General features: G+C 39.9%; 2 protein-coding genes across 3 annotated transcripts; both read left to right on the forward strand.

The window, feature by feature from the left end:
- The first annotated feature begins 87 nt into the window (after window positions 1–87).
- Window positions 88–8,169, forward strand: LOC109627377 (zinc finger protein 709-like). Its single transcript, XM_020083879.2, has 3 exons — window positions 88–184; window positions 1,573–1,650; window positions 4,082–8,169. Exons 2-3 carry the CDS (start codon window positions 1,633–1,635, stop codon window positions 5,183–5,185), a joined length of 1,122 nt encoding a protein of 373 aa, XP_019939438.2. The 5' UTR covers window positions 88–184; window positions 1,573–1,632; the 3' UTR covers window positions 5,186–8,169.
- A 931-nt stretch (window positions 8,170–9,100) lies between these two features.
- Window positions 9,101–14,115, forward strand: LOC109627389 (adipose-secreted signaling protein-like). Of its 2 annotated transcripts, XM_069530621.1 has the most exons (7): window positions 9,101–9,241; window positions 9,556–9,654; window positions 10,382–10,456; window positions 11,445–11,581; window positions 12,316–12,469; window positions 12,823–12,945; window positions 13,878–14,115. In XM_069530621.1, exons 3-7 carry the CDS (start codon window positions 10,438–10,440, stop codon window positions 13,976–13,978), a joined length of 534 nt encoding a protein of 177 aa, XP_069386722.1. In that variant the 5' UTR covers window positions 9,101–9,241; window positions 9,556–9,654; window positions 10,382–10,437; the 3' UTR covers window positions 13,979–14,115. The 2 variants fall into 2 exon arrangements, with proteins under 2 accessions (XP_069386722.1, XP_019939456.1); XM_020083897.2 differs by lacking the exon at window positions 9,556–9,654 and having other exon boundaries at window positions 9,104–9,241.
- Window positions 14,116–14,436: the final 321 nt, after the last annotated feature.

Raw genomic sequence — 14,436 nt, forward strand, 5'->3', positions numbered from 1 at the left:
TTCATCAGAAGATTCCGAACTAATTGTCTCTGATTCTTTTTTCGACATTTATAAAAAACAATTATTGGACATTTTTTGGGGGTGAAAAGCTTCACGCGGTGACGTCATAGTGTCGTCACTTTCCAAGATGGCGGCATTTGCGTGGCAGCGTTATTGTTAGCGAACGCAGCGTTGGAGAGAAAAGGTATTTGTCCTGTTGTGTTTTCATGGTGTGTGTGTGTGTGTGTGTAGGTGCACTTCTCAGAGTGTGAGGCTGTAAACAGACCGAGTGTGTGATCGCAGCAGCTTTGTCCCTCCTCCCTGTAACGTGTGTTAGCTTGTTAGCTTGTCAGTGTGGATGTGTGATGCTCGTCCCAGCTGTTTAAGTCAGCTCTGTCACATGAGCCAGGCTTGATGGATTTACCTCAGTGGAACTTGACTCCGCATTTAGCCTGATGACAAGAGTTTACACGCATATTTACAACACGTGCACATCAGGATCTAAGGCTGTGTTGACTGGTGGATTCAGTCGTGGGCTCTGTAGTAAACACAGGTCTTTGGTGAAATAGAGCAGTCTAATAGATCCTCTGTTTCTGGATCAGTCGGGGCGGGATGGACCCCACATGTCCAGCTACTGTGTGAGTTCAGAGTCAAGACGACCACAGCTGTGTGTGGGACTGAGCTGAGGTCTGGCTCTGTGGTGTTGAACAGCATCAGATCATCAGGTCTCCTCATCCAGGCTCAGACACACATCCAATTTTCACAATAGCATTAGTTCACCACTGCTTCATGTCACTTCTCTTTACTCAGAATGTAGTTCAGAAGTTCACTTGTTTCACAAGTATAATTTCATGTTCTTGGCAGAGGGGAAGGAAATCCTTGCCTTCATATTTTCTGACACAGAAAGGAATCATCAACATCTTCCTCAAAGATCCTTCAACTTGATCTGTATAGTGCCAAATTATCACGTGTATAGAGAAAGTAGGGATGTCACGAGAACTAATACTTCGGTACCAAGCTGATACTGACATAAAAAAACTCGCACGATACTCTTCTTCTTTTTACAGCACTCTAGGCACAGAAAAATACATCCCTCCACTGCCAAACGGGCGACTGGATGGCAACTGTAAAGTACTGTACTGTAAAGCTGTAAAGTACTGTACATGTGCCTTAGAGAAACCCATCCGTTTCCACAATGAGCAACTGTCTGCATTTTCTTTGGAAAAAATGATGAAATATACCCTTTGATATTGAACCTGACTATTAATTTAAACCTGTAAGCAGTGGAACTTTTTTTTTTTGGAGTCTTTCTATTTTGGAATGATCCTCACCATACAATTCCACTGCACCACAAACTGTAGCCTCCAAGACAAACACACAGTTGAACCAAAACCTTTTTTCAAACCGTTTCACCCTTAAACTGAACATTTTGACTTTGAGCAAGGTAAGATTTGTTGCAGGGCTGTTGTGTCATGACTGCCTTCATTGTATTTAGGTGATTTCCATGATTCAGTGTTGTCAGTTCCAACTGTGGGGTATTGCGGCTTTAGTGTCAGCCTCTGCTCTGAGCTGTCTCCCTCTGGTTGATTTCAGAGCTCAAACCTGCTGAGAGGAGGAGAAGCATTTGGAGGAAGTTAACTTTGACCAACAAGGATGAGTTCTCCAAAGGAGGTGAGGTCCCATAAAAATGAACCTATTCTTACTGGGAATTAACATGTGTTTTTGGCAATCTTATCACAAGTGGACAGCTCTATGTACATCATTTCACTCCTAGTACTTGATTTAGAGGTTGTGTTGTACTTCTCTGTCAAAATGTTGACAGGGTCTTTAGCATTCCATTGTAATCTATGTTTATCTGTTATTTTTTTTACTTAAAGTTTTTATTGATAATGACACATAACCTATTTATTACCCTTTTATATTAAACTTGATTGCATTAACATGTGCAGAAGAGAATTATAGAGTTATGCATTTAAACGAGCGTTGAGAAAAAAGATGAGACATTGATCACGTGGTCATTAATGCTAACACCACACCAAGCAGATGATGAATAATGTTTTTCCACAGTGAGTGCAGAGGACACTTCAGCACAGCAGTCATTTTTCTTAAACAGACAAATGTGATTATTGAAATTTGACACAGTCTATATGTGTTTTACAACTTAGGACATTATACATGTTTATCGAATTAATCAAATTTTATTTGTATATTTACAAATCACAATTTTGCTTATAGTGCTTAACAAGATGTGATATCTTTTAGTAGGTAGAAACCACAGAAATGTGAGGGATCCCTCTGCCAGGACAGACTGAAGTGCAATATATGTCGCATGTAGCAGAGCACAACAAAATAACAATATTTACAACACTGATGACAAAAGACAGTGTCTAACATAAATTAAGAGATGTATCAATGTTTAAAGTAGAGGAAGGTGTTTACAGAGAGGAAGGTGGCAGCAATGACAATTGTAATGTTATTGGTATTGAGAGTAATATAGTGTATGTGAGAAGACATATTGTATATCTAATTAATCGAGTTGTAATCATAATCCAGGATCCGCTTTCAACATGATCCATTATCCACAAGCTGCGATCCTGGATCTGTAACATCATAAAGCACAAAGACTCAGAAGAATTCTAGTCAGTAACATTTATGAAGAGACATTAATGTGATAAAGAGGAGGAAAGAGAAGCTCCTTGTATCGTAAGTCCCCTGACAATCTAAGCCTATAGCAGCATAACTAAGAGCTGGTCCAAGGCAGAGCCAGCCCTAACTTTATGCTTTTGTCCTAATGCACTTTGTGGTGACTTTAAAAGTGATTATATGAATATGTGGTGTTCCCCTGCGGTGCTGTCACTATGGAAAACACAGCTTTCAATGTACATGGTTTTCACTTACATCATCTTGTCCGTCGTAAAATATGTCCATACCCAGAATGAAAACCGTTGACCCCATTCAGCCCTGGTATTAACTTCCAACCTGAGTGGGTCAGCGCAAGTACATTTGTGATTGCACCCATATGAGTCCTCAATGCCTCTTGAGAGCTGATCATGCATGTTGCCATTTGTTTTCCAGTGTAAAAGCAAATGAGTCCTGGGCCACATGTAAAGGCCCTGAGCTCTTCAGTGCTCAAACGTTGTGGGTGCAATATAAACACTGACCGATACCTTGTCAAAAAGACACACATACATAAAGACAAACATCATCATCTAACACATCTGTTAACCCAAACTGGGTGAAAATAACACTATTTGGTCTTCACGGTCACAAATGGCGTAAATAATTATTAGCATATTGTGCAGGAAAGTGAGATCCAATTGGTCACAGGAGACACGTTCAGGACAGATGTTAATTCCAGGTCTTAACAGGACCTGTTGTTTTTACCATTCAATATACATTTAAACTAGAAAAGTGATGTAAATACATATCATTTACCACTCATTTTTCTTAATCACGTCGAAATTGTCTTTTTTGTATTTTGTTATATAAGGTGTTGGCAAAAGTTATTGCTTCTCTGTTGATTGCATTTAAGTGCCAGCAACATTTCTGATAACTTTCTGTCTGGCTTCAGACTTCTACATTGTACAGAGAAGCTTTAGTTAAGGAAACAAATGACAAACTCAGTGCTGCAGGTATGGGTGAGAATGCTTTTCAGACTTGAAAGTGACCTTTGATCACTCCATCCTGTCACAGCATCTTGAAACCTGGGCTTGTCCAAAATAGTATGCTCTTAGTTTATTATCCTGTGTAGCTTTTTTATTGTTGGAAACTCCCAAAGTTAAATTTCCCATTTCACTCAGAGTCAGAATCAGACTGACTGACTGATCGGTCATTGTGACATAACATTCTGATAATATCCAACAAAAATGTTATTTAAAGAGTTTAATTGAAAATTATCTGCAAAGGAAGCCTTTAGTGTCTAGACAGTTTCTAGCAATAACAGTAGTTTAAAAGCAGCAAAGTTCAATTGAAAATTTAATCTGAATAAAAACCTACTTTTAAATAAAGATATATATCGATATCAACTGATATTTGTGATACGATTCTTTTTTTCATATCCCAGAGTCCTACCTATATTCTAACTTTTATTTCTTTGTTTCAGTTGAAACCGGCAGAGGCAGACAAGAGCAGAACTCATCAGTGTAAGAACTGTGGGAAAGGTTTCAGTCGGATATGTAGTCTAAAAAGACATGAACTCACCCACACTGAGGAAGAACTCTATCACTGTGAACAATGTGGCAGCAGCTTCAGCCAGCTAAATGCATACAACCTACACTTGTATACCCACCCTGAAGAGACGCTGTACTCCTGTGACCAGTGTGGGATGGATTTCAGTGACCAGAGCTCTTACAGAAAACACCTGCGTGACCACACTGGACCATACCAGTGTGACCAGTGTGAAAAGAGTTTCAGTTACTTCAGCATCTACAAGATACACATGCGAGTCCACACGAAAGAAAAGCCGTACTGCTGTGACCAGTGTCCAAAGAGTTTCAGCTTTTTAAGCTCGTACAAGCGACACCTGCTCAGCCACAGTGGAGAGAAGCCGTACCAGTGTGACTTCTGTGGAAAGAGTTTCACCCAGTCGGGACACTTCAGTCTGCATCTACGCAACCACACAGGAGAAAAACCGTATGAGTGTGAGCAGTGTGACAAGAGTTTCAGTGACTTGAGTAGTTATAGGATACACCTTCGTGTCCACACCGGAGAGAAACCTTACTGCTGTGACCAGTGTGGGAGGAGATTCTCTCAGTTGGGTAATTACAAGTCACACATGCGTATCCACACAGGAGAAAAACCTTTCCACTGTGAACTCTGCGAGAAAAGTTTCTCCATCTCAAAAACGTATAAACAACATGTGCGCACGCACACAGGAGAAAAACCATATCAGTGTAAAGATTGTGGGAAAGGCTTTGGGCGCCTAAGCAACTATATGCGCCACCTACGCATTCATACAGGAGAGCAACCATTCAGCTGTGAGCAGTGTGGGAAATGTTTCAACAGTTCATACAGTTACAGCCGTCACCTGAGAGTCCACACCGGAGAGAAACCTTACTGGTGTTCCCATTGTAAGAGGCTGTTCACACGCTCACAGTCTTTAAAGAAACACCGCTGTGTTGAGGTAGATGAAGAAAGTTTATCTGTGATTACCAAAGAAGAAGAATCGAGTTGCTCATTAACAGAACCTACAAGTGACAACCAGTAACGACTAACAAAATAATCTACAGACTGTGTCTTCATGGTAATGGGAGACATGAAGTCATTTGTTGTATTTTGTCTTTCCATAGAACTTGACAAACTAGCCTTCATTGGCATCTCACACCCTTGGACTGATTTAAATCATTCCTCTCTCTCAGTTCATCCAACTCAAATATTTTAAATCCCAGCCATTTCCTGTCACTAGTGGTGTTCCCCAGGGTTCTGTCAGGGGCCCCTTTCTGTTTATCATCTAATTACTTCCTCTTGGCCATATCTCTCATAAATTTAACATAAATTTCCATTGCAATGCAGATGACACCCAGCTCTACCTTTCCACCAAACCTACCTCCATCCTCCCGCCTACCTCCCTCTCTGATTGCCTCCAGAAATCAAATCCTGGTTCTTCCTCAAACTCAACAATTGTTCTGCTTATTGCCACCTTATCAAAATCCGACAGTTTTTCCTTCACAATTGAAAATTCTTTAGTTTCTCTCTCCCCTCAGGTTGAGTCTGGGTGTCATCCTTGACAGCACACTTTCTTTTCAAGCTCAATAATGTTCACGAGTCCACGTACTTCCATCATTGTAGCATTAATAGCCTCCACCATTCCTCACACCCACCGTTCTTGTACACATCCCAGTTACATCCCTCATTGATGATTGTAACTTCTTCTTTTCGGTCTCTCTCCTAAATTCCTTAATAAACTGCAACTAGTCCAGAACTCTTCCACATCATTTCCAGAACCACCTCCATTAATCCCATCACTCCTGTCCTTCAGCAGCTTCATTGGCTCCTGGTCAAATACTGCATTGTTTTTAAGATTCTGCTCGTCACTTTAAGGCCATCCATAATATCACTCTTCTATATATATCTACACTCTTTCTGAACTCCTGCACATTGACTTCTTCCATCCACCTCTCTGTACAACCTGCAAGCTGGACCACCATGGAATTTAGAGCCTTTAGCCGCTCTGCTCCTCACCTCTGGAACTCCCTCCCACCAGACATTCGTTCCATCGGCTGACTCCATTTTCAAATCCCATCTCATAACCCATCTTTTTAAACTGGCATATTCAGTTTGATTGTTTTCCTTTTGGCCAAACTACATAATGTTTTATTCACTGTTAACTTTATTGATCTTTATGAGACATTGCTCTATGTTATGTTTTTGTCTCTGCCTTTTAAGGTGACCTTGAGTGCTGGGAAAGGCGCCTATAGATTAAATGTATTATTATTAATAACTTACTGACACTAAGAAAATAACCAGACTTATACTAACCATGTTCTTTTCTGCTGTCTGACTTAAAGAGGCAACAGAGATGAAGACAATGTACAAAGTATGATGTTTTTAAAGGGTAGCCTAACACTAAATTCACTTTTTGAGTTGCTGTACATAATGTACAGTCATTATATTGCACCTATTGCAATATAATAGAGGTATTGATGCTGATCTCTTATTATAGGGTTTGTTGCAATGGAAAATATCTTCCTTTTTTAAAAAGAAAATACAGTGATTATATATACAGCATACTGTAGATAATCATTGGATGAAGCTAATCAGAATATGTATAAATATTGTTGATTTCTCGTTTGGGTTTCAATATATTAACCAGTGACACTTTAAAGGGGATGGCTCAGTACATAAATATACCAAAGTTATCTGTTGAGCCACCGAAATACCTGAAACCTACTCATACTAAGTGTCGCTACAAGCGCCAAAACTGGCATCTCATAACATCAGTCATAAATTGTTAAATATATTATATAAGAAAGTTGAACATGTGTAGAAATTGTCCAGTAGGGGGCTTTTTCCTACTGTAAAGATAAGTGCATATATTTGTATAATTGATCTTCTGCCACTGCATGCAGTTTGCAGTAAATAAATCCTAACTTATTCAGTTTGTCTTCAGCCTTGGTCTAATGTTGGTAAAGTAATAAATGGATTTACATGTACAGTGGATAAATGTTGTGTCAGTGGAATATTTGCAAACTAAACAGAATGCAACTAAAGTGACTTTGCTTGTTTTTGTAAAATGAAAACTGCTCATTGCTTGTAACAGCTTTAATTTTGGCTGGTTGAGCTGCTTCCTGCAGAGAAAGGCTTTGACCTGGACGTGCTGCTTACAGCTATATTTATTATTTCATTGGCTTTTTTAGTTTCCAAACTGGATAATGTACCAATGTAGAAGAGAATGGATGATTATGACAAGATATCTTCAACAAACTAAAGCTCTTATGTGTAGAAAATGGAAATGTGTTACTTTGTGTCCATGTGGTGAAAGAATGGCACTGGCAGAGAATTGTCATGCAGTGTCATCGAAAATAATTTGACTGAAACAATGCAGTCATGGGTGTAAAATGTCGTGCTCATGAGAGGCCTTTAACCTGGTCACATGCCCCCACACGTTCTTCAAAAGTCAAACTGTAAAACAAGTAGTTCCTTATAACAGCTGCTGACGGTGAGGTCTACGGATTATTCTGCTGATTATTTTGTTCACTACGTGTGCCGTATGTTAATCCTGTACTTAGCATCCTGTTGGAAAGTAGCTGTTTCATATATCTTGATAAATATGAGTTCAGCTTGGTGGTGGAAACATTTGAAACTTGATTGCATTAATTGGTCAGTTACCAAAGTTTTACAAACACACGCAAAACAATTCCCTATAATGGTTATTACATTGTGTATAGTATTACAATGTCAATCAGTAATTTATAATATTATAATTTAGAGGTAGTAATATATTATCACTGATCAGACAATGACAATGACACATGTCCTCATGGAGTCTAGATGCTGCTGGTGGTGGACAGGAGCCACCAAGTGGACAGTGGACATGAAAGGAGGCAGGCTGTGCAATATGTCTGAAAAACTGAGACAGAAATGTAATAATGGTGAAAGACTGATACTGTGGAAGATGTTAATCAATAATAAATCAATAATTCAGTAAGAATGTTGTTAATAAAGTTTTAAATAAATTATTGAATGAATCAAGTCCGAAGTTTTAATCTTTGAACAACTGCATGCAATAAACAATGTGTGAGAAAATATGTTCAGATTGGAAATGTGTTCTTATCTTTATCCATATTCTGTCTGTTTGAAATGAGTTGTGCTGTTTTCAGAGATGTGAGGCTTCTACTGCTGCAATGTTTCTGTAACATTTAATATATAGATATTGTACACCAGATACAATATATATATATATATATTAACTGATACAGTGTAGTTCATTTTAAATATTTTGGTATTTTTCTCTTATATTGGATATTACTTTTACTATACTCAGTTAGATGATTTTGTCACAGTAAAGTTATCTGCAGTTGAAGTTAAAGCGTGATCAGCAGTGCTGAGCGGAGCTGCCTTCATGTACTGACAGCCAAAAAAAGGGTTTTGTGGACAAAAGCCACAAAAATAGCTTGTTGTACTACAAACATGTTGACACTATTAAAAGTAAAACACCAATCAAGTTTATCAAGTCAATTACAAATGTATTATTATTATATTGTACTCCATTTAAGGTGAGATTTAGGTGAAAATGATCTATAGTCAGAAATTGAATATAAGATAATCCTAGTGATGTTTTCACTAGTGTGTAATAATCTAAATTGTACAAATTATTGTTCTCTTTAACCTACAATGTGCCCTTTATATTTAAATACTAATTAAGCGCCTTGAGATAATGTATATTATGATTTGGTGCTATACAAATACAATTGAATTTGGCCTCATTATTAAATAAGTCTATAGAGGCCCGGTTATGAAGAAATCCTTCTTGTGTTTCGGTCAGGTAATTAAACCTCGGTAAATATTTGAAGGCAGCTTACGATCTTCTACAACCTCCTGAACACATGCAGTAAGGATTCAGCGGAGTGGGTGTGACGCGTCTTCTCTGTCGTCACCAGTGACGGCGTCAGTTCACGGTGAGGTGAGGTGAGACACCATTGGCTGCTCCGACAGGAAAACAGGGCAGCGCATCTGAAGGACACATCGCGGTGTGTGTCTGCACGGAGGGAACAACAACATGTCAGCGTGCACCTAGACTGACGCTGCACGCGTGCACGGAGCGGTACGTATCTGCTGCGTTATCTTATTGAAGTGTAACACCTGGGCCCATTCGGCTGGAGAGGAGAGCGACCAGAGGAGGCTCAGTTGATGGGTGTGATCTGTGATTTAACTGTTTCAAGTTCATTCCTCCAGACGAACCGACAGGCCTCGAAATGTCTCCGTGAGATGATCAGTGTCTGCGCCTCCTGTTCGTGCAGTCTGGAGCAGGCTGGGTGTTGCCTCGTCTCTTAGCCCACTTACAGATGTGACACATTATCCTCACGGTGTGACAATGATCAAATGTTAGTGAGCAATCACCTCACTGCTTTTTTTCAGTGACTCCAAACAGCAGCAGTTTGATTCTGGTACTGTCACACAAGACCCTCTCTAATATTCTGTCTATCCATGTTGAAGAGGCCACACGAGAAAGAAAAGGTGTGGACCAAAAGAAAATACAGCTGTTTATACACTGTGTGTGTGTGTGTGTGTGTGTGTGTGTGTACATACGCACACACTACACAGACACACTGTGCAGTCACATGCACACAAAACAATGTCTGTAATAATGATGTAACTCTGTATAGAAGTAGTTTTTGATGATCAAAAATTCAACCCTGCCTAGAAATGCAATAAAAAGGGGTCAGGGCTCAGTCTGCCTCAAACACACTGGGTCAGAGGAGACTGTGGCCTCAGAAATAAAAGCCTTCTAACCTCACCTGAGATCACCTATTAACTTTAGGTGAGACTTAAAACATAACAAGATCTTTCCTCAGGCATCGATCAGTTTCTGACTTTAAAAAAAAAAAATTATTCACCAAAATTTCTGTATCTGGGATCTATTCCTTCAACCTACTCACACACTCTGTGTAATATTCTTTTGACTAGTGCAGTGCCTTTTCTCTTGGCCTGTGTTAATGCCCCGAAACTGAAATTGTTTGTGTGCAGAAAGTGACATGTAAGATGAGTACACTACTGAGGCACATGTGAGTTATGTGATATTGATATTATATCTTGTGAGGCCCAAGACAACAGAAACACCTGAAACCTTATGACTTTGATTTTACTTGAGTACATTGTACAACACAGAGCCAACATGATATCAAACGATCTCTAACACTTAATATGTCTGTTCCCCTCTGTCTCTGTCTCTCTCCTTACTCAGGTCTGTGATGACACCTGGCTTCTGTCAGACACTTCCCACTTCCTAACAGTTTTACCATGGCAACAGGAAGAAAAGGTCAAACTGACACTGCTCGCATGTGTGTGTGTGTGTGTGTGTGTGTGTGTGTGTGTGAGCCACTGTTGACAGGCAGTAATTTGTCCTTCATACTGTTATATCTTGCTGTAATCAGCAGGGGGCAGTGTGCTTTAGTCTTTTATGGGGTAATTTCCAGTGATGATGTGCAGGAAAAAGAAGGAGAGCTGTAGAAATCAAATGATCTTTGGAGACTCCTTTTTGTCTGTGTAACTTTAGACATTGTGGATAAAGGTTTGCACTAGAAAAGCCAATGTATATGCTTTGCACATCACTTTCTTTGTTTCCCTTTGTCATTACTGACTTGAGGTCAAAGTGAATCCAGTGTAAAGCACCTCACATCACTAGATCTGTGTGAGGATGTAACAGCCTCCATAGCCAGCAGTTACAAGGACCCTGGTACCACTTTAAAAGCTTAAGTACATCTTTGACAAGCCAAGCTCAGGGGATGCCTGGTGACTGCCTCCACCACAATGTTCATGTGCTTCCTTTTGACACATTTTTCTACTTCTAGTCCATTAGCTCTCAGGTCAGTTTCATTCAAACCTTCACCATTATTCATCTCTTCATTTTTAGGACAAACATTTCCTCATTGTTCTTCAAAGTAAACTCAGTTTGTGTTTTTGTCCAACAGCAAACCTTGCTTCTGTTCTGATATTGTTATATCTCCCAGTAGTACTACTACATCCCTACACTTTCTCTCTAGGACTTGTAATATTTTGAAATTCAAAATGCCCACAGATACAGTCGGTGTAATCAGACACTGTGTTTTTACCGTCTCATTGATCTGCCTCCGACAAAACACTGCTTTTGGAGAGAGAATTGTCCACTTCAGCACAGATGCATTGATGATGCTTTTTTCAACATTTTTAGTAAAATATTTATCAATATTTGGTAAATTACAACTTTGGACATCTCCATGGTTGGGCCTGCCTTGGTTGCTGAGGTGTGTATTTCCTCTCACCACTAGGCTCTATGTCCAAAGCGGGTGGCGTGCATTTCCCTGACGATAACGACCCCCCTGGCTCTCCAACACGCAGAGATGACCAGTCAAACCTCTCCACTCTCATTGCTATTCAAGAAAAGGATGGCAGCTACCTGGTCAAGGTGTGTCATTCATGCACTCATTGCACATTTCATTTCTTTCAGAGGCCATTCTGTTACGTTTTGGGGGGCGAGGGTAAGGGAGCAGGTGACCCAAAAGGCAGAACAAAAGGTTTTCAACAAAAGGTGTCCTTTAACGAGGAAGGCAGGGTATAAATCCAAAATCCAAAAGCAACTGTTGAGACAAAATGCTTTTCAGACAATAACAGGAGACACAAGGAAACACTAGAGACTTACTGGAAACGACGAGTGGTGAGACAACACATGGACATGGAAACGGCATCTCACAACAAGAAACTGACAAAGACATGGGGAAGCACAAAGACTTAAATACACACTGGACTAATGACAAACTAGAGACAGGGGGCGCAGGACAGACAGGTGAAAGTGACGAGGGCAGGAAGTCCTTGGGGGAAAACACACAATGAGCAGTCTACAAAATAAAACAGGAAAGATGAATGCAGAGAGGAACACAGATAAACGCAGAGAGGGACCTACATTATCATCTTCATGGCTGCTGCTGCATCTGCTGGCAATGATAAAGTAGGTGGTGAATCAACCATAACCGACTCTCTGTTCTCTTCAGCCCGTCACTCTCCCAGACTCAAATGATTCCCTTCACAAAAAACACCAGATCTTCAGTGATACTATATATCACATATCACATCAGGGAGGTTAAATATCGTCTTTTAACCTCCCTAACCGCCCCCCCCCCCCCCCTGTCGTTCCTCTTCCAGGCTGGTTTCCTGAAGAGCCACCACTGTTATGAGATTGTCTTCAGTGTTCCAGATGTACCCACACTGGGCAAAGAGCTCCTCTGTCTCCCCTCCTCTTCTCCGACCCGGAGGTCCCCCAGCCTCCGTGTCCAGTGCATCAACTCCTCACTGGAGGGTAAGTCCACACAGTGCAGGAAAACAGATGTTAGGCAAAGTCATTATTTGTATGTTTCAGAAATATGCATTTTCACAACTGGCACCGTGCCTCTTGTTTATTATTTCCTCATGGAAAGAGAGTCTTCAGTTTAAACAGCCATAAACAGTTAAAGCTAATAAAAAGGTCACTAAAATCATGATGTCTGCCCATTTGTTTAATCACCCAATAACTAATTAAAGCCAAACTTCATCAGATCCTGAAAACAAGTGAAAATTGAGTTGTCAAAATAAAATAACGTGTGAGTTTTACATTAATATGGAAAGAACTGTGGTAGAGTGTTTGTGTAGAAACTGATGATCCTTCTCCATCAGGAGTAAAGGTAACATGTGAGTACAGGACTCACCAGGAGGGGGTGCTGCAGGAAGAGGTCAATCTGGTAACCAGAGGGAGGAAAGCCTGCAGTCTGAAGGTCAGACTCCAGGCCAGAGTCATTGGTAGGTACTAGCACACACACACACACACACACGAATGCACACAATATAACTGAATCAAAGTTATGAGCATGTATTTGTGATTTTATTTCATCACATGTTTACTAAGTCACAACCAATAGCCTGGAAACCAAAGCCATCAGAAGGCTGTCTATTTTTTTAATTTTTTTTTTAAACATTTATCTAAAATCAGTAGTATTAATTAGTAGTTAATATTTAGTATTAGTATTAATCAGGCATGTTAGGGGACTGATATTTGTGCAGTTTGGTGCAGATCAAAATCAAACTTAAAGGTTCATTTTATAAGGGGACTGTTGTAGGTAGAGGTTACACTCTTCTGGGTCATGTTATGGTTAAATATAGATTTGGTTTTATTACAAGAGATAAATGAACAGTTAACACTGGAATACAGGATTGGATAAAAGCATTTTTCATTTCATGTGGCCTTTTAAATGAGGTGTGGTCAGATGCATTGTTTGTGCATTGCTGTATTGAAGTAGTCGACTAACAAATACCTGGTCTGTTATTTTAAGGCGTACCTTCGTAGGCAAGTGTTAAATGTGTGCACTCCCTTCTTGTTACACGCACAAATGATGTGCTCTTGTACAGAGTGAAAGTGTTTCAGGTTCAGATGGCCCCCCTCTGATTTTAGAGGTTTCTTCCTTTTTTCTCTCTACAGTCGTCAAAGTGTTTGCTTGTTGTGGGAACTGTTGGGTTTTTCTATAATTTTGTAAAGTCTCTCCCTTATTATATAATATACCTTGAAATAATGTGTGTTTGGCGCTATGCAAACAAGATGGAAATGGAAATTTCTTGATATAGAAAGTAACAGACAAAGACTTGATCAGACCCCTGAACGTAATACCAGGACTCTCTTTGTCTGCATCAATATCACTATCTCCTTTGCCCTCATCATTGTCTCTTCCTCTGTGCAGACCCACATCATGGGACTCCCATGCTGCTGGAGGGGGTGAGGTGCCTGGGTGCTCAGAGAGACGCCCACACAAAACACATCAGTGATCGTAAGAGGAAATGATTTACACAGTGTATATACAAGTACAGCTTTACTAGAATTGGGAATTGTTTTACTATTGTAGTATTCTAAAATATTTGTAATTTAAGTTCTGAAAGAATAAAAACTGCTGAGTTATTTTTTAGAAAATTGCTTGACAATAAGTTTTGCAAAAAAGTGTAAATCATTATCCAATATACCCATGATACCTCTGCTGTTGGAGAGATATGTTAAACCAGCAGGGAACAAATACCCCCCCCCCCACAAACACACAAACAATACAAATGAGAAGTTTGTCAGATTGGAAGAGATACTGCCCCAGTATTTGAACTATTTGTACCCGTACCTTAAAGGACAGTGCAGTTCATTGTGAGTGTACACCAGTACCTTATGGTTACGGTGCTGTAGTTAATGTTATTTGATTTGAGTAAATCTGATCCAAGCTCGTCCCTCCTCTAACGGCTGCAGTAACAGGCCTGGTG

The sequence above is a fragment of the Paralichthys olivaceus genome, chromosome 8 (genome assembly GCF_024713975.1).
Source record: "Paralichthys olivaceus isolate ysfri-2021 chromosome 8, ASM2471397v2, whole genome shotgun sequence".
Taxonomy (NCBI): Eukaryota; Metazoa; Chordata; class Actinopteri; order Pleuronectiformes; family Paralichthyidae; genus Paralichthys; species Paralichthys olivaceus.